The sequence below is a fragment of the Miscanthus floridulus genome, chromosome 4 (assembly GCF_019320115.1).
Source record: "Miscanthus floridulus cultivar M001 chromosome 4, ASM1932011v1, whole genome shotgun sequence".
Taxonomy (NCBI): Eukaryota; Viridiplantae; Streptophyta; class Magnoliopsida; order Poales; family Poaceae; genus Miscanthus; species Miscanthus floridulus.
In genome coordinates, this window is record NC_089583.1 from 101,493,508 (window position 1) to 101,513,766 (window position 20,259).

The window sequence follows — 20,259 nt, forward strand, 5'->3', positions numbered from 1 at the left end:
GGGTTTCATCCGGTGTGGTGTGATTGGGTCAAAGTTTTTGTTCAAGGTGGGAATGTGGGCATTAAAGTTAATGACCAAATGGGCTCATATTTCCAGACCAAGAAAGGTCTTAGACAAGGTGATCCTCTGTCACCGATCCTTTTCAATATTGTTGTAGATATGCTAGCTATCATTTTATCTAGAGCCAAGGAGGAAGGCCAAATAAAAGGGGTTGTTACACACCTAGTGGAAAATGGCTTGTCTATCTTGCAATATGCAGATGACACGGTTCTATTTTTCGACCATGATATTGAACAGGCAAAAAGTTTGAAACTTTTGCTTGGTACTTTTGAACAATTATCAGGTTTGAAAATCAACTTCCATAAAAGTGAATTATTTTGCTTTGGCCAAGCAAAAGAATTTGAGGAGCAATACTCATATCTATTTGGTTGCAAAATGGGATCATACCCTTTTTTATATTTGGGCCTTCCTATGCATTACAAGAAGTTATATAATAAGGATTGGAAATTAATTGAAGAAAGAATTGAAAAGAAGTTAAGTGGGTGGAAAGGAAACATTTATCATATGGGGGTAGATTAGTGTTAATCAATTCTGTTTTGTCAAGCTTACCTATGTTCATGATGTCTTTCTTTGAAGTCCCAAGAGGTGTTCTAAAAAAGATTGAATATTTTAGATCAAGGTTGTTTTTGGCAAAATGATGAGCACAAAAGGAAATATAGACTAGCAAAGTGGAATATTTTGTGCCAACCAAAAGAGCAAGGTGGTTTAGGAATTCAAAATCTAGATTTACAAAATAAGTGTATTTTAAGCAAATGGCTTTTTAAACTTTGCAACGAGGAGGGCACTTGGTAGGAATTAATAAGGAACAAGTACCTAAAGAACAAGACTCTTAGTCAAATTGAAAAGAAAAATGGGTTTTCGCAATTTTGGAATGGTTTGCTGGGAGTCAAAGACATTTTCTTAAGTCTTGGGAAGTTTAAACTAGACAGTGGAACTCAAATTATATTTTGGAAAGATAAATGGTTGGGCTCTCAAGCCTTGAAAATCCAATACCTGAATTTATTTAATATAGTGCGGAAGAAATAAGCAACGGTGGCCGATGTACTTAATTCCACCCCTCTCAATGTGTCTTTTAGAAGGGCACTAGTTGGGAACATGTTGGAATGGCAAAGTCTAGTTGCGAGAGTTGCTTTTATTAACTTAAATGAGGGTCAGGATACTTTTATCCAGAACTTAAATAATAATGGCTTGTTTTCTGTTACATCCATGTACAAATACATAGTCAATAACGGGATTAAGGTTACCCAGGAAATTTGGCATATGAAAGTGCCCCTGAAGATTAAGATTTTTCTTTGGTTCTTAAAGAAGGGGGTGATACTAACAAAAGATAATCTTGCCAGAAGGAATTGGAATGGTAGTAAGGCTTGTTGTTTTTGTAGCACACCTGAAACTATCCAACACTTGTTTTTTGATTGCCATTATGCCAGTTTTCTTTGGCGTGATGTGTTTGTTTTATTTGGCATTAATCCTCCAAGGAACATGAACCATCTTTTCAATAGTTGGTCTAAGTTAGGAGGTTCCAACCATAATCATCTTTTATTGACTGGGGCTGTGGCGTTTTGCTGGGCAATATGGATCACAAGGAACGATGTGGTTTTTTATAAAGGTCACCCAAAAACTTTTTTGCATGTTCTTTTTAGGGGAACATACTGGTTACGGTTTTGGGCTCTATTGCAGCGCTCGGATGATGGCAAGGAACGGATTCGCTTGCAAGCTACTAGAATCGAGAACCATGGAGTTCTTCGCATCGCATGGATGGTCTTTCATTTACCGTCTTGGACTTTAGTTTTGAACATGTAATAAGTTTTAATTATGGGTGTGCTACTATAATAAGTTTGGACCGATGCTTCTTCTTGTTAGAAGAAGGCTGAAGCAGGAAATTTTCCATTATCTAAAAAAAATTAGATTGCAATGATGGCTCGGATAGAGAGTGTTATTACTGTAGTTTGTTATTTAAGTGTGTATCCATGCATGCACTACTGATCATGATCGATTTTCGAGGAGTTGACCATGATAATGATGGATATAAACCTACAAATATATTTTGCATACCGTTAGTTGTTTCCTAAAATAAAAGTGTCGTCGAGGGAACTTGATTCATTTAAATTTAAGCCATTGTTTTAAATTTGACCATGGCAAACTCTTCATGAATAAATTTAGAGTTTTTCTGCCTGTACGTTACCATTTTCTCAATCCTCTAAGTCAAGGATTGATAATTTGTCTTCTTATGGCTCACTTTTTGTTACTGATATTTTTCATAGTTCATCTAGCGTGTGTACGGTTGGTGGGACAGTGGAGAATGGCATGGGTGAGCCTATATTTTTGTCTGTTTCCGAGATGAGTGGGAGGGAACCATCCCTGAAGAGGACAAGGGAGTATTCCCTCTAGATGTGGGGTTTCCTTCAAATTGGGCGGACGGCTCAGTCCACTTGGGCACGACAAGGGTGAATCTAAGTATGGAAGAGAGTGCGAGCATTTGTGAGGAGGAAGAAGAGGTCGGGAGAGGGCAAGAGAAGCATGCGTCGGTGGCCTATGGTGCATGAATGCTGGAGCAATGAGATTCCGGAGTTCGTGCGGGAGAAAGATTAGGTCAAAGGGAGGAAGCCCATGTCTGCATGTGGAGAGGTCGATGGTCGGCAAGGAGGAAGAGGGGCACACAGAGGTCGACAACTGGTGAGAGGAAGCATGCCATTGTTCTCTAATAGGATTTTGCGCAAAGCCTAGCCGCACTAGCGGGCTTGGGGGTGCGAGCGAGGGGAATTAACAAGTTTGGAGGGGGATTGGTTATTGGCTAAGAGGAAGACATGTGCGCAAAGGTCGGCAGCTGGTGGAAAGAAGAGGGGTGGTCGTGCGCGCTGGGCCGTTGCAAGGAGCGAGTTGATGCACAGAGGAGTTGAATAGGATCAACAATAAAATTAGCAACTTAAAAACAAATTGAACATTGCATGCCATTGCTAGTGGCGGAGCTTGGGCTAAAATGGAGGGACCAACGTCCATCGTAACTACCCATGATAGTTGTGCACTAGTGATAGGAGCGCGAATCAAAAGATAAGAAGTCATATATATATATATATATATATATATATATATATATATATATATATATATATATATATATATATATATATATATATATATATATATATATATATATATATATATAGGATCGAAAACGGGTTAAAGAATGACAGATGGTCATGAAAATGGCTTCAAGAAGTATAGATTGTGAGGAGGCAGCGTATACAAGATTAGCAACAAGAAGGTAAGACCACTTAGAGACAAAAGGAGGGAGTGACACACGCTTACTGCCGAACACCAAAACCCCTGGCTGAAAGGGATAGAGATGTCCAAAGCCAGACGGACAGGGACTATTCCGCACTGCTCGGTAGGCCAGGTGATGTCACCACAGCGTAGCTATCCATTCCTCCTCCTTTAAAAAGCTACTAGTACAAGTCTCACAGCCCACAAGCTGCACTGCAATGTGCTCCTCTCCTCCTACCACCTGACCTCCACACACAATCCAAATTCACTCATAAATACCATACTCGTTCGTTCTCATCTCCCCCACCACTACACCGCACGGCGCAACAAGAGCTAGCTAGGATTGGAGCTGAGCTCATTAGCTAGCTAGCTACTAGCTAGCTAGCCTGCACCAACTGCCGCTGCCCCGGCCGTGTGCATGCAGTGCATGGCGCAGGAGGGCTCCGAGGCCTCCGTCGCCAGCTCCCCGCCGCCTCCACCGCCGTCGGCCTCCTCCTCGTCCACGTCCTCGGCTGCCGCCGTGGCCTCCTGGTGGCGCGACAGCATGCACCCGGCTGCCTACGGCGCGTGGCCGCCCCCGCCCCCCGCGGCGACGACGGCGAGGTGGCCCCCGACGATGGCGCCGCACCAGCAGCACGGCGGCCGGACGACGACGTCCTTCGGCGGCGGCGCCGACGACGACCTCTCGGCCCCCAACGCCACCATGACGTCCTTCACAAACACCTCCACCACCAACCACTCCGGCCTCAGCATGGACTCCGGCGGAGCCGAGGCGGCCGCCGCCGAGAGCCACCTCTGGAACCAAGTCCTCATGTGAGTACGACACGACACGACACGCGCACGAACGTATATCCGTACACACATACCACCATGTATATGTCTCCATGAACACATGTCAAAATCAAATCAAATAATAATACAGGGGTAGAAGAATGATTTGCATGCATATTCGATTCGAAGGCGGCCGGCAGGAGGGGGTGATGAGAGAAATGAAAAGAGGGCATGCGTCCACTACCCTTTGTCCGAGTGCCTCCAAAGCAGCCTCGCTTTGCCTAGCTAGATTCTAGCATCTAAATTTCCTTTCCACGAATATATCTACACACATAGCTAGCTAGCTGCTGCTGCTAGTGACGCCGATCGATTAATCTTTGCTGCTTAGGCCCATTTGGCCGGACTCCGGCAGCTCCAGCTCCGCTGTTGAATCACTGTAGCAACACTATTTATCGAAGCTATTTTTCAACCTTCTTCTTTTCTCTCTCTTACTTACATCACTGGAGCCGGAGAAGCTCGTTTTTTTTCTCCTGTGACTTTGGCTACAGTGTCGCTACAGTGTAGGAGCCGGAGCACGCGGGAGCCCGACCAAACGGGGCTGAGTTATTCAGAGAACAAGAATATGTGCTACAAAGTAAGTTAGTATATGTTTGCGGTAGCGTAGTCGTCTAGCTAGTGGCAGGCCAGGGGAAAGAAACTAAAGCACACAAAGGATCAGGAACCAAAGCAAGCAAAGCGAGAACTAAAGGGGCTTTCTTTTCGATTTCGAAAATATAGCGGGGAAAGCGCGCGCGGGGGCCGGGGTTACATGTGTACATACAAATTACAAAATTATTGTGATTTGATTCTATGGCTATAAGGTTCTTTGCTTGTGGCCTAGCTAGATTCGATGCAGATTAAAGTGTTAGCAAGACTTGCATATATGCAAGTCCACTGGATTCGGAATTGGAATTGGAATTTGCATATATAATATATATAGTTGTGAAGTGAGATTGGTTGCAAACTTGCGATACAATTTCACACACACACACACACACACACACATATATATATATATATATATATATATATATATATATATATATATATATATATATATATATATATATATATATATATATATATATATATATATGTGTGTGTGTGTTAAAGTTGTTGCTGCCTAGATAGGGTTGGGTAGAAACATAACCTAGCTACCTACATATATAACAATGCCAAATTAGCTAGCTAGATAGCCACTAATCATTTTGTGTGAAGAAGCTGATACACCATTAGGATCGACTAGTTGCAGATCTAGTGGGTGTAAATTGTCATTTAGCATATGGTAAACCCTAGAACACGAATTAGTATGAGGAACTAGAGAGAGAGAGAGAGGTGCGGGTAGCAAACCATCAGTCTTGGAGGAAGAGGAAGCCATAGCGTCGGTGGAGACGGGTGGCGGTGAAGGAGTAGCAGTGGAGTCCGACGTCGGCGATGTAGATGGCGCAGTGAAGGCGCAGTCGCAAAGGCGGTGGTGCAGAGGCGCCGGTGGTGGCTTCCCGTCGCCGGCAGTGCTCCTCTCTAGACCGGCTTAGGGTTAGGAGTGTAGGTGGGGTGTCTGGCGGCGCAGATGAACCTCGTGCCTTGTGCCCCAGCCCCCACCTCTCTTTTATGACGCTGTGCGACAGGGGCCCACCAACCATAGTTAGGGTTGGGCACACCCAATCAGAGCTCAGATCAAGGCCCAATTGGCCATTGGGCCAAACTGGTGGGATCAATCTAACATTCTCCTGTTTGATCTCACCTTATGACTTAAACTTAACTTACTTACTTTATCTTGTTCCCATTCCATCACAGATCAGAGTATAGAGCGTGCCTCATCGTCAAGGTCTGTTGCCATTAGATTAAACAGCTATAATACGCCTCTTTGTTTTGAAACAGATTCTCAACTAGTTCCTCATTGTCCAAGAATCATAGGCTTTCCCTTAAACCCATGCCGGCTAAGTGTTCTCTGAACACGCTGGGTGGTAAGCCTTTTGTAAGCAGATTCGCGAGCATCTTTTCTGTTCTTATATGCTCAAGACTAATTATATGATCCCAGACTTTGTCTTTCACAACATAATACTTTATGTCAATGTGTTTGGTAGCACACTTGACTTATTGTCGTGAGCGTAACATACTGCTGGATTATTATCGCAGTATAACTTGAGTGGTTTATGTATGTCATCTACCACTTTTAATCCGGGCATGAATTTTTTTAGCCAATTCACCTGCCCTATGGCCTCATAACATGCTACAAACTTGGCATACATTGTGGACGATGTAGTAACAGTTTGCTTTGAGCTTTTCCATGATATAGCTCCTCATGCGAGAGTGAATATGTATCCTGACGTGGACTTTCTGTTATCTCCCGCATAATCAGAATCTGTATACCCCTCTATGTACAGAGAATCAGATCTTCTGTACGTTAGCATGAGACCTTTCGTACCTTGCAGGTAACGTAAAACTTTCTTTACTAATTTTCAGTGTTCTATTCCTGGATTACTTTGATATCTGCCAAGTAACCCGGTAACAAATGCTAAGTCAGGGCGAGTACACACTTGAGCATACTATAAACTTCCGACAGCTAAACTATATGGAACCGCTTTCATTTGATCGATCTCATATTGGTTCCTGGGACATTGAAATTCCCCATATCTATCGTCCTTGACTATGGGAGTAGGTGAAGACTTACAATCTCTATTCCTAGGACGAACGAAGCTTCACCGAGATCCTTCATATCAAACTTCAAGGACAAGAACTTTGTTTCTAGTAGTAGATTAACATCACTGCTAGCGAGCAAGATGTCATCCACATACAAGACTAGGAAAATGTATTTCCCATTCTTAAACTTTACATAAACGTAATTGTCCTCTATATTTTTTTGAAACCCAAACTTTCTTATTGTACTATCAAACTTCAAATGCCACTGTCTTGAAGCTTATTTTAATCCATAAATGGATTTCTTCAGGCGGCATCCCATACGTTCTTTTCCTTCCACAACAAAACCTTTCGGTTTTGCCATGTAAATATTTTCCTCTAGATCCCTATTTAGGAACATCGTCTTTACATCCATCTGATGTAATTCTAAATCATAATGTGCTATATGCGTCATTATGATTCTAAAAGAATCCTTACATGAGACTGGAGAAAATGTCTCATTATAATCTATACCTTCTCTTTGCGTGAAGCCTTTCGTCATAAGTCGCGCTTTGAATCTTTCTATATTCCCTTTGGAGTCATGTTTGGTTTTATAGACCCATTTACAGCCTACTATCTTGGCTCCTTTAGGAATTGTTTCTAAGTCCAAACACCATTGGTTTTCATTGATTTCATTTCATCTTCTATGGCTTCAAGCCACTTTAATGAATGAGCGCTTCTCATGGCATCTTCAAATGAGGTGGGATCACCCTCCATTTAAAATTCCTCACAAACTTCATAGTCATCAGGAATGGCTGATCTTCTGACTCTTTGAGACCTTCTAGGGGCCTCGTTAGGTGACGCTTGTTCTATATGAGGCTGTTGTTGCTCCACCTTATATGTGACAATGGGTTCTATGGGATCTTGAACAACAGGTTCCCCATGTTCATTCATTTTTGCCATAGGAGAACTAACAACAGGTGTTGTTACTATAATGTCTTGCACTATTGGTACGACAACAACAAGTAGTGTGAAGAATGGGTCCTGAACCATCGAAGTGGGCACGTATACCCGCTTCTCTTCAAAATTAATTTCTCGTGCTACCATGATCCCCTTATCATATCATCCTCTAAGAACACAGCATGTCTTGTTTCTACAATCTTTGTTTGTCTGTTAAGACAATAGAAACGATAACCTTTTGACTTTTCTAGATAGCCAATGAAATAACAACTGATTGTCTTGGAGTCTAGCTTCCCTATATTTGGGTTAAAGACTTTAGCCTTAGCTAGACAACCTCACACACAAATAGTTAAGTGAGGGTTCCTTTCTAGTCTACGGCTCATACTGTGTTTTAGGCACTAACTTGCTTGACACTCGATTAAGAATATGAATGACGGTTTTTAACACCTCCATCCATAAATTTATCGGCAGGGTAGAGTAACTTATCATGCTCCTCACCATATCCATTAAGGCACGGTTGCATCTTTCAGCTACTCTATTTTGCTGAGGCTCGCCCGGTGTAGAATACTAGGCTACTATGTCATTTTTCTATAGGAACCTTGCAAAGGGTTCAGGAACTTGGCCATATGGGGTGTGTCGATCGTAGTACTCTCCCCCACAATCGGATCTTACTAAATCTTTAAGTTGTGCTGATTTTCTACTTCAGCCTTAAATATCTTAAATTTATCCAATGCTTCTGATCTTTGTTTAATTGGATAAATATAGCCAAAACAAGAATAGCCATATGTGAATGTTATAAAAGAATCATAACCATCCACACCCTTCAAAAAAAAGGACCACAGATGTTTGTGTGAACTATTTTTAAAATTCCTACGCTTCGTTTGGCATCTTTCTTTATTTTCTTAACGTACTTTCCTTTTATGCAATCTATGCATTATTCTAAATCTGAAAATTCTAAAGGCGGAAGAATTGATTTCTTAATCAATCGCTCTATTCTCCCCCTCGAAATATGGCCTAAATGATAGTGCCATAATTTCGATGATGTATCATGAACTCTCTTCTACTTGTTACTTGCATTCATAGATGAGGAGACATTCTCGTTCTCAGTGCTCACAACATTCACATACTCAAAAAGTGATAATAAATAAAGCTCGTCTTGTCGGAAGGCAAGACCAACACACTTATTAGTATACACAATCCAACATTTTTCATTACCAAAATAGCAATCATATCTGTCATCATCTAATCGTGAAACACTTATCAAGTTTCTACGCAAAGAGGGTACATAAAGAATATCTGAAAGCTAAAGTCTAAAACCATCATCTAATTCTAGAGAGAGATCTCCAATGGCTTCAACTTCAGCTTCAACTCCATTTGCTACTTTATTTTTTTCTCTCCTCTTTGTAGGGTCCTCCTCGTATGAAAACCCTGTAATGACTTTACAACATGAACAGTTGCACCTGAATCAATCCACCAAATAGATTTTGCATAACTTAAATACAAGAACTCATCTATGAATGTAATGTAGTCCTCATCTCTCTTCAGAAGGCTCTTCAGAAAGTCTGGACAGTCCCTCTGGTAATGTCCATGCTTCTTGCACCATTTGCACTGATCCTTTTTCAACTTGGGCATTGTTGTTCTTGTGATGATGCTCAATCTGAGGGGCTTTCCCTTGAGGTTTGGCATTCTTATTGAAATTCTTCTTATTGTTGTCCTTCATAAGGTTAGCAGAGTCACCCTATGAGTTTTTCAGTCTCTCCACTTCTTGAACACACATTGCAATGAGCTTCTCTATATCCCATTTATCGGGTTGCATGTTGTAGTTCACAACAAAAGTTTCATATTTTTTGGGCAAGGAAGTAAAAACCAAATGAATCAGGAACTCATCCTTGAGCCCCAAATCCATTGGCTTCAGCTTCGAAGCCGTGTTGCTCATCTTCAGTATGTGCTCTCTGATACCGCCACTAGTGTATTTCTCATTGAACAATTTCTTGATCAAAGTACTGGCATAAGCCTTTAAAGAGCTAGTGAACTGACTCTCCACTTTCTTAAGATACTCTGTGGAGGTATCACAATCTAGGATAGACCCCCTTATAGCATCTGAAATTGTGGACTTAGCCACCATCAAGCACTTGCGTTTGAAATATCCCATTTCTTATGTTCGAGATCATATTTTATCCGCACTTCTGCATGATCTCGCTATCGAGCAGTGACATCAGCATCAGTCTCATTTTCTTCCCTTCCCGGGTCCGCTGGCTCAGTAGGACACGGGGAGGTAAGCGCTAGGTCATTTTCAGACAGCGCAAGTGCTAGTTCATACTTCTCTCGCCATACCCTATAGTTGCCCCCTTCAGGAGGTGGTATGTGCGAGGTAAATGCCATTGGGTTGAGTCCTGAAAAACACCATCAGAGATAATGTGAAAATATGACATAATAATTGTATGTTTTAATTTAACGTTGGTCAAAATTAAAACATACAATATTCTTATATACTAATTCTACATCACCGTTGGGCAGAAATAGAATTAATGCATGAAAAACTTATGAATAAATATTATAATATTGTTATTATCAACGTTGGTCAGAAAAATATCAATATCATGATTTACTAAATAAAATTTAATTGCTCTTCAAATTAAATTCTCTCTTTGGTTCGAATTTAATTAGATGATAATAAACATTAACTCAAGAGCGGAAACATGAAAAAATTCTTTATCTACTTTTCAGAAGCATTTTATTGTACTCATCTACTCTCTGAAAAAAATTATTTTGTTGGTTCAAATTTTATCAGGGATTTAAACTGGACAAAAAAACATCAAAAAATTGCTTCCGAATAACAATCCGTAAACATTACTCTGCATCCGGGCCGAAAATCACTCGCGCGCTGCGCGCTGTCGTGGCCCAGCGGCGAAAAACGGCCCAGTCTGAAAGCTGGTCCCCGCGCCCAGACTAGGCTGAAAGCTGGTCCAACGAACGCCTCCCGTCGGATCAAATCCAACGGCTGTCCGCGTTGATCGCCGGATCAAAACTGCCTGGCCACCCCTCCCCTTTCTCTCTCTACGCCATGGCGGTCGGTTCTCTCTCCCCTTCTCACCCAAAACATGGCGGCCGGAGAGAAATGGTGGGGCCGCCGCAGGGCCCTCGTCGGCGAGCGCGCTCGCCCGAGGCTGAGCGCGCCGCCGTCGAGCGGCCTTGCGACGTTGCCCTGAGCCCGAGCCACTGCGGCGGCACTCTGTGCCCGACGGCGCTTGGCTCAGCTCGTTCTCCGGCGCGGCAGTGGAGCAGAGGCGCCGATGGCGGCTTTCCGTCGCTGGCAGCGCCCCTCTCTAGATCGGCTTAGGGTTAGGAGTGTAGGTGGGGTGTCTGGCGGCGCAGGTGAACCTCGTGCCTTGTGCCCTATCGCCCCACCTCCCTTTTATGACGCTGTGCGACGGGGGCCCACCCACCATAGTTAAGGTTGGGCACCCCCGATCAGAGCGCGGATTAAGGCCCAATTGGCCATTGGGCCAAACCGATGGGATCCATCTAACAGAAGCAACTAAGGCCTGTTTGGTACGGATCACCGAAAAAAGTGGAACCATATCAAGCAGCATCCATGTCCCCCTTGTTAGTACTTTAATCCATTTCACAAAGTTGACCCCTCTCTTTGCTTGGTTACATTCTCACACATGCGCTTCGTCATTTCGGGGAAAGTTTTGCCTCCACTTCTTTAATCGATTGCTCAATGATAGATCACTTCTAAATCAGTGCTAATAATTAATAACAATAAGCAAGGGTTCATACACAGCACTTTTCCCGGCATTTCGGTGCAATCAGTGCAACTTCTGCTGCTAGCTTCACCTTTTGTTGTTCTCCCTCTCTCTCGTCAGGGGAGCCGGCGGCGAGGTTGGAAGGAGCATGCAGGCCGTGCACGACGCCCACGACGACAGCGAGAACTTCCTCGAGCTGCTCAACTCGAGGACGCTCGCGCCGGAGCTCTTCGCCGAGCCCCCGGCCTGCGACTACCTCAAGAAGATGGAATACGGCAGCAGCGACGGCGGCAGCGGTGGTGGCGGTGGCGGCGGGTGGCCGGACCACCACCAGTTCACGACAGCCGCCCTGGAGAAGCACCTGAGCTCCGGCTACGGAGCCGGCGCGCTCACGCACCAGCACCAGTCGGAGCGGCTCACGGCGAACCTGTCCGACCTTGTGAGCAACTGGTCCATAGCGCCGCCGAGCCCGTGCCTCGGCGACGCGCACCACCGCGCCGGCGTCGCCGCGGCATGCGATAACAACGCCGCCGCGGTGGCCGCCTTGGGACACGGCGCCAAGGCCGGCCTGTTCCTGGACTCCGGCGGCGGCGTCTGCAAGCACGAGATAGGCGGCCACGGCCACGGCCACGGCGCGAGGCTGGAGGAAGCGGCGTCCGGGGGCAGCGGCACCGGCGGCGGCGGCCAGGAGTTCCTCCGGCCCGCGGGGTACAGCTCCATGCTCGGGCTCAGCAGCAACAGGATGTATATGGACGTGCCGTGGAGCAACAATGCCGGCGCGGCGAGGAGCCTGTCGGACCTGATATCTTTCGGCGGAGCGCCGCTGGGAAAACCAGAGCAGCCGGCGCCGGCCACGTCAACGAAGGCGCAGGTGGAGTACAAGAAGCAAGGGCACGAAATCTCTTCGCCGGTAAGATCGACCGTCGACGACGGATGCAAACTATGGTTTCTTTTTCTTCTTGCCACACAGTACAACGTAATGCTAAGCGGGCAGAGGATGGAACCCGCGCTGATCCATCTGAGCATTTCTTCAGGCAAAGACAAGCAGCGGAGGTGGCAGCAAGGGAAGCTCGGAGGGGAAGAAGAAGAGATCAGAGGAGCAGCAAGGGTCGGAAGGGAACGCCAAGAAGTCCAAAAATGAGGCCTCCTCGCCCACGTCGTATCTCAAGGTACACACACCTAGCTAGCCTCTACACGCGCATGCAGTCATGCAAAGTCTTCTTATCCATTTAGTTTACACGTACATATGCAATAGACTAAAGTGGGCCATGGCCTCCCTTAACTTAGAAAGTTTATTAATTAAAGAAATACTTAATTCCACCACTTAAGTGCTGATACATTGCTAATCTAGCCTCCTCTATTATTGTCTCAGGTTTAATTAAATGGCACCCCTTCTCAATTTTAGTTAAAGCTCTTCCACTGTGCATTCCTACTTAGGAGTAATTTGTATTATATGCATTTTTTTAATTTCCAGAATTTGACTCTGATCCAAAGATTGATGCACTTATATATATAAATATCTTTGGATGACAACCTAAAGTTTCTAAATACTTCCTCCGTCTCAAATTATAAGTCATTCTAATTTTTTTGGAAAGTCAAAGAGCGTCTCAAGTTTGATCAAAATTATATAGAGAATTACAATGATTTATGACATCAATAGGTACAATCTAATGATACTTATTTGGTATCATAAATGTTATTATTTTGTTATATAAATTTGATCAACCTTGATACAATGTTATCCTAAATGCTAAACGGTAAACAGCCAGTCATTTGTCGTTTAGCCATTATTGGGTCTAAACAGCCAATTAAACAGGCAAAACGACCGGTAAAACAGGTTAAACGACTGATTAAATGGAAATGCTATACCACTATGTAGCGTTTACACGGTGTCTAAATGGGATAAACGACCGTTTAAGCAAACAGTGCCTTGGGATGCTTTGATTCTTCAAGAAAATTGGAATGACTTATAATTTAGCATAGATGGAGTAGTATACAATATAAGGAGCTTAGAAACTGATGCTTAAAGAGAGAGAAGATTGTCATTTCATTAGGCATCAGATAGGCTCAGCATCCTTTCACACATATTGAGCATTGATGCTAATTTAAACATCTTATCCACCTTTTAAGCATCAGGTGCTAATAATGGCATAGTGAGAAAAATGGCTTTTTTTGCTAATCACCTAGCATCCTCATTGTACATGCCCAAAGGAAGTTAAGCATGAATTTCTTAATCCAGATGATCACTCATGGGTCTCACTATTGAGCTCGACACTAGATTTCGAAGCATAGCTCCAAGCCTCATTCTTCCCCAATGCTACAACCTTACCACTTGCTCCCATTAGCGGATCCACCACCTCACTCCATATCGTCCCACTCCCACCTCGATCCGCGGCTCCGCCCAAGCATCCCCACTAGCTTTCCTCCACCACTTTGACCATTGGCATCATTGCACCCATTTCCCCTATATCCACCATCACCACTTGCCCAACTTATCACTGTGGCAGCATTCCCTCTAGACCGGTCACTTTTTTGCGAAAACCCTCATGCCCTAAGCTTGAACGTCAACTCACTAGGAAGTTGTCAGAGCTACGGAGAATTCCTTGTGCATGATGGATGGGAGAAGGGAGTAATCAAGTGATGCTTACCATGTAATAAACATGTGCTTTGTATATCCTCAAATGTAGTGATGGTTACTATGAATATAGTTTGCCTTTAAATTCAACCACTATAGCAACACTGCTTAAACTTCGCTTGGCACCACATGTGTTTATTGTTTCCTTCATTCCCAATTATAGGTTATTTTAGCTTTGTCCTAGGATAAATTTGTCCAAATTTGATCAGTTTTTTAGAATATATTAACATCCACAATACCAAATAAATGCACTATCAAGTATCATCACATGTTTTATGATGGATGTAATTATCCTAATTTGATGTTGTAGATATCCATGCATTTTCGATAATTTTGTTCAACATTTTTTTTGACTGAGGACAAAACTAAAGTGACTCATAATTTGGAAAAGATTAAGTACTTCTAATTTACATTTTGCTATCCTCGGATGCAAACCACTTCGAGTAGAGAGTGAACAAAACTAGAATGTGTTTCACTAACGAACTCGGGTTTCAGATACTAACTGAAGACCTGTCTAGCTAGGGTGCAACACACACACTATAGAACTAGCTCAGATCAAATGCAAGAGTTCATATTATACGATATTTTAGCGACATAAACATAAGTACATAGTCGCTATATAAATATTTATTGGTTGGGATGTTGATGTTGCTTAGTTTAACAGGCATCGCAGGTGCCAAAAGTGAAGTTAGGAGATAAGATAACTGCACTGCAACAGATCGTTTCACCATTTGGAAAGGTACGCGCTCGCACGTACTGCGTATACGTATGTGTTATTTCGAATATTAATTAGTTTAATATAATGGCCTTTTGCATGCATTGACCTACCTGTCTTATGTGCGTATGTCTTATTAGACCGATACCGCATCAGTTCTGTATGAGGCGATAAATTACATCAAGTGGTTGCATGAACAAGTGCAGGTAACTTGGCCATATATATTGCATATATACTCCTGAAAGTTTAGTCATCTTATTCATCTTTCACATAGCTGGTTTTCTCATGCTTTTATAAATATACCTGAACTAACTTGATTATTGACCTTGTATGTATATAGTACCAGTAGCCTAGTCTTTTGGTAGTATCCATTTTTATATGTGTGCGGCATAATAAGCTGTTTAAATATTTCAATCACTGATCGGGAAAGAGGCCGGGTGCAGAACTTTTTAAAATCTTTCTAAAATCGCCATATGTTTTGTGATGCAGAACTTTTTAAAATCTTTCTAAGACTTCCATAATATAAATATAGACAGTGTGCAATTATTGGCTTGTCAAAAAGGATTGAAAGAGGGCCCTGGTATTTGCAGGGGGGGGGGGGGGGGGGGGGGGGGTACCTGGAATGGTATCATCATGCAATGTGACCAACCACCAGAGGACACGTGTCCTACCTCCAAATCCTATGTCGACTCATACCCTTCCTGGTGGGCCCCCAGCAGGGGCTCCCCTTTGTTCGTATTTTGGACAACATGGGTGTTAGTAGTGCGCTGCTGCTTTTGTGTAATGGAATGCATGGTCATGGCCCCCTTAGACACCACCTCCCCGGCCCTTTGGCAATTTGGCTCTGCTATCACTTCATCATACAAAACGTGGAATGCTTTTCTCTGATGAATTGAGTCTCATTTTGCTTTTGTAGGGGTTTTTAATTATTTGAGCTGAACTGACTAGCTTCTCTTTCTGGTTTGTTGCATGCAGTTGCTGAGTGATCCATACATGAAGACAAGTAGTAGCAAGGTACGATATATTTAACAAAGCTGCCTACCTCTTTCCCACTATGCATGCCTTTGAGCCTTTGCATCGAGGGTATAATATATCTCCAGTCAAGTTTACTTTGACGTTTCAGACAATAGAAAACAGCTGTCTCACTCTTGATATTGTTGTCTAAACGTCATGTTTAATTGACAGGAGGCAGTATATATATTATAGTAATAAGTTATGAATCAACTCAAAACGGGACAATACAAAGTACGCACTCCCCTATTTTAAATTTATAAGATGTTTTGGTTTTTCTAGATACATTGATCTTATTATGTATCCAGACATAGTGTATAACTATCTAAGTTCACAACAAAATGTACGTATGTGAACAGCCAAAGTCTTATAATTTGGCAAGTATAGAATGACAGTAACAACATATAGCAAGTAGTCATCATGCTTCATTTGTAACTACACGTTACATTTTTAAATTGTTATGACCTAACAGGTAGTAACCCTATATATTATTTTGTCAGGACTACAACGCATCGGGAAGGTTGGATAGGAAGGAGAAATCGGAGACAGAGATTGACCTGCGAGGTAGAGGCCTGTGCTTGGTACCCGTCTCATGCACGCCTCAAGTGTACAGGGATAACAACGGCCCAGATTACTGGACGCCCCCATATAGAAGCTGCTTATACCGATGAACTGGATTCCTAGCTATTTATTCGATTGGTTACCATACTGAGTGGTAATAATTTGTGGTGAATATATTATTGTTAAAGAAGACAAAACATGATGATTAGCCTTATAAGTTTAGAGTTCAATTTGTGTACAACCACGATTTCATTATTTAAATTAAAACCTGATGTATCTGGTTTTATTAATTAGAGGCTTCGTGACATTAATAATTTCATCATCATCATTGACATTGATGTAGTAATTTTTTGTTAGTCCGAGCGAGAGATATGTTATCAGCTAATTTAGCTTTGTCTAATTTTCCGTTTCTTATATATAACTAATATTAAAGAGCAAAATTTTATTTCTTCAATCTCTCGCTCTCTCCACCGTTTGTCTATCCCGTGCTACTCTCGTCTCTTGATCCATCATCCCTCACTCTCACCCATTAGCGGAGCCAAGATGAGCACCTCGGGGGGGGGGGGGGGGGGGGGGGCTAATCAATAGAGATTTAGAACAAATGTCGAAGATTAACGGTGAAATCACGTTTTTACTACAGTAAATATAAAGGAAAATCACTTCCACAGGGGGCTGCTGCCCCCCTAGCCCCCCCCCCCCCCCCCCCCCCCCGTGGATCCGCCACAGCTCTCACCTTTCTCACCTCATTGTCACCCTTCTCGCTTTGATTTTAGAGTTGCAAAACCTTACTTGCATCGCCGAGCGTGTTCGTGTCACATGTGTGGGTGGCATGCCTTCCACCTTTTTAAAAACTCACGATAAATGCACTCATAGTCACCTATTTAAGTTACATTACATGTCAATTTTCTATACGAGATTATCATTTATCACACTAGCATTTATTATGGGCCTACAAATTTATTTGATTTAAGGTTGGGCCAAACCCAATTAAATCTAACAAGAAATAGCTAGCTCATTTTAGTCGGCATGAGCATGGCACAACAAATTGTACGTTCCGTTATAATTCATGGACATGTTTTCTAGTAATTTAATTATAATGAAGAGGTAGAAACAAATCCTACAATATCTACAAGGGTGAAAACCCTAGTTTTTTGTTTTGGTAATTAAGTGACAACTAGTGAACTAATGTTTTTAATTGGAGATAACTGAGTTAGGGTCCATAAAATGGAGTTGAGCAAGGCTAGGAGCATGGTGGAGTTGATAATGACCATGGTGCAAGTGTTCAACAAAGAGAAGAGAAGGAGTTGCAACCATTGCAAGGAATTGGAAGGAGTTCCAAACAAGCCCCAAGACAAAGGTATAATGTATAGGGGTTTTGTTCGCTGGCCAAAGTGCAATAGAGTACTAAACAGTCGGGTTTAGGATATAGATAGGCGTAGTATTAAGAGGGGAACTCTAAAGTGATTACGATTATCTAGTGCCATTAGGTGAGGACTAACATTGCATATGCATTAGACATAGTGACGTGGTGTGAAAGCAAGTGAAAATGCTTTGAAAAATATTTTGAAAATGCTAATGACCCTACCAGCTGTAATCACCATTGGAACTAACAGTGTGTGTATCTACGTGGATGGGAAAAATAATAGGTCAAGGTTGTGCGTGTTGTTAATTATCGTTTCTCAGAACCTCATGCGATGGTCAATGTGATTGATCCGGTGAAAACAGAGATGTTTGGAATGGCCCAGAATCAGCTTGTTTTGATCAACCTCGATTAGAATTTCATAGCGATTTCATACAACGCATAGATTATTAGGGTCTTAGGGCATGACGTTGGGATCTAGGGCATTGGATGCCACCCAACAAATAAGAGACATAGGATGTGATTAACAAATGTTGCTTACCTATGTCGCTAGGTTTTTAGCAGTGATGCCAAAGCTCACTAGAATTTAGATCCGAACTTATCTGGGTAGGAAATTGCAGATCAGTATAGTCAAATAGCAACCCAGTAGAGATCAGGCCCGTAGAAAGAATTGTCCTGTTAGCAGCACTTTCTGGAGGCACAGCGGCCAGGCCAGCTGGCCCAGGAGATTGATTTATGAAATCAAGACTGTGTCTCACCATGTCATGATAATATATTTTTTATTAATTTCCATCTCCAACCGTGTTCATCATCTCTAATATACATGGGCGCTGTTGCTCTTCACGTCTCGCTTCTTGTCCCTCTTCTTCGCGTCTGCTGCTATGAAGACGTTCGTGTACGACCCTACTCACCTTAAGACGCCGCCAACATGGTGGTGAAGATGAATGCAACCTGCTGACTGCTGACTGCTGAGTACACTCGCTATCCAATACATTGTGTGGTTTTAAACAGTGGCTAGAATGAACACAGAAAATTTGCCCTTAGGGGCATATGCTCCTTATGTGCATCACCGTTCGACCAAAAACAACATTACTAGGCAATAGGTGTTATATATGATTTTTGCTTGCGACACAACGAACGGAGGGGACCGGAGGGCATATTTGATCGTGCGTAGGATCACATCAAAGAACAGGACCGTAAGGATTAACGACATGCACGCCTGCTTTGCTTGTTTTAGGTCTACTAGCAAATATGCTTATGCGCTACAATCGGGGCACATCCTTAGCTCATTGCCCAAAACTCAAGTAATAACTTGATTTATGACATGCATTAATTATTTTAAAAATAAGCTTTAAATTACTGCTAGTGATATAATATTTTTTTTCATTCAAAACGGTGTAATTTTTATTCTAGTAGACATATTCGTGTGTCGCAACGGGTTGCACAACTTATTGTAGATCATCTTGATGACTTGCAGCTCATAGATTTATTCAGAGACCGTGTCGTATGTTCCATTCATCTTGAAATCAAACTTTGTAACTTGCCTGTAAACAAACTATTTTAACTTGTATAAGCATGGGAGGCTTGGAGTCCTATCCAATGATCCTATCATGCGTTCTAATTCATCTTAGATCGAACTCTCTATCATGTTTGGACACACCACTCTAACTCACCACGAGCACGAGAGAGTGAAAGATCATGAAATGCTCTAGAAGATGTTGTATTCTTTTGAAACTCAATTGAATCGATCAGCATTGTGTCAGGTACCAACACATCATGGCCTTCGTGCATCTCTCGCGAGCTCAATTTTCCACTAAGTTGGTGAGGGGACATGCAACCTAACGATACGACCATTGTATATAAGGTGATCTCATTCCTATGTTTGCACAACGATGTAAGTAAGAATTTGGTGCTATCTAATGTCGGCACTTTCAGTGTGTTTAGAGAACAATTCGAGAATGCTATGAACCTTGAAGAGACTTCTTACGTTGTATCTACAACTCATGGACATGGACGCACCATGCTCAAGACCTATCTTGAAGTGCAAGACCATCAAAGCTCAATGTTATGGGTGTCCAGCCAAGTTGGAGACCCAATCCATATCAAGTTCAAATCAATCATGAACTACAGGAGCAACCTACACTAAAACTGACACCCAGGCCACATACGAACTCTAATTTTGATGCACGGAAAACTAAGGAGATAAGCTTGCCAATGCCACTGGTCCCATGTCAAAATTCATTTGGGATCAACAAGAATCGTCGAAATAAGTGGACATTCAGAATTTGTCAGGGTACTATACATAACCATCTTTTGGGCCGTTGGTTGTTCAACGTGTTGGGGCTCCGGGATGCGAATAGGGGGTCTTTAGCCACCCTTAGACTATATATTCAGTAGACGGCATCCAAGTTAGGGTTTAGGTTTTGTCGAGTTCTAATTTTCGACGTGAAACTGACAATCTTCATGTTACTTGTGATGCCAAGTCCGGCTGCTATGAATCAAGGCCCTTATTCTTGTT

General features: G+C 42.7%; 1 protein-coding gene across 1 annotated transcript; it reads left to right on the forward strand.

Annotated features, from left to right (window-relative positions):
* Positions 1-3,557: 3,557 nt before the first annotated feature.
* On the forward strand, positions 3,558-16,671 carry LOC136552344 (transcription factor bHLH111-like). The gene is made up of 7 exons (XM_066543884.1): positions 3,558-4,134; positions 11,580-12,369; positions 12,494-12,628; positions 14,759-14,833; positions 14,950-15,015; positions 15,785-15,823; positions 16,321-16,671. Exons 1-7 carry the CDS (start codon positions 3,740-3,742, stop codon positions 16,489-16,491), a joined length of 1,671 nt encoding a protein of 556 aa, XP_066399981.1. The 5' UTR covers positions 3,558-3,739; the 3' UTR covers positions 16,492-16,671.
* The last annotated feature ends 3,588 nt before the right edge of the window (positions 16,672-20,259 follow it).

Excerpts from the sequence above, each read along its gene's own strand:
- LOC136552344 (XM_066543884.1), top strand. The coding sequence starts at position 3,740 with ATGCAGTGCATGGCGCAGGAGGGCTCCGAGGCCTCCGTCGCCAGCTCC. Across the intron at positions 12,370-12,493 it reads GGCACGAAATCTCTTCGCCG|GCAAAGACAAGCAGCGGAGG; the intron begins GTAAGATCGACC and ends GCATTTCTTCAG. Across the intron at positions 15,016-15,784 it reads GGTTGCATGAACAAGTGCAG|TTGCTGAGTGATCCATACAT; the intron begins GTAACTTGGCCA and ends TGTTGCATGCAG.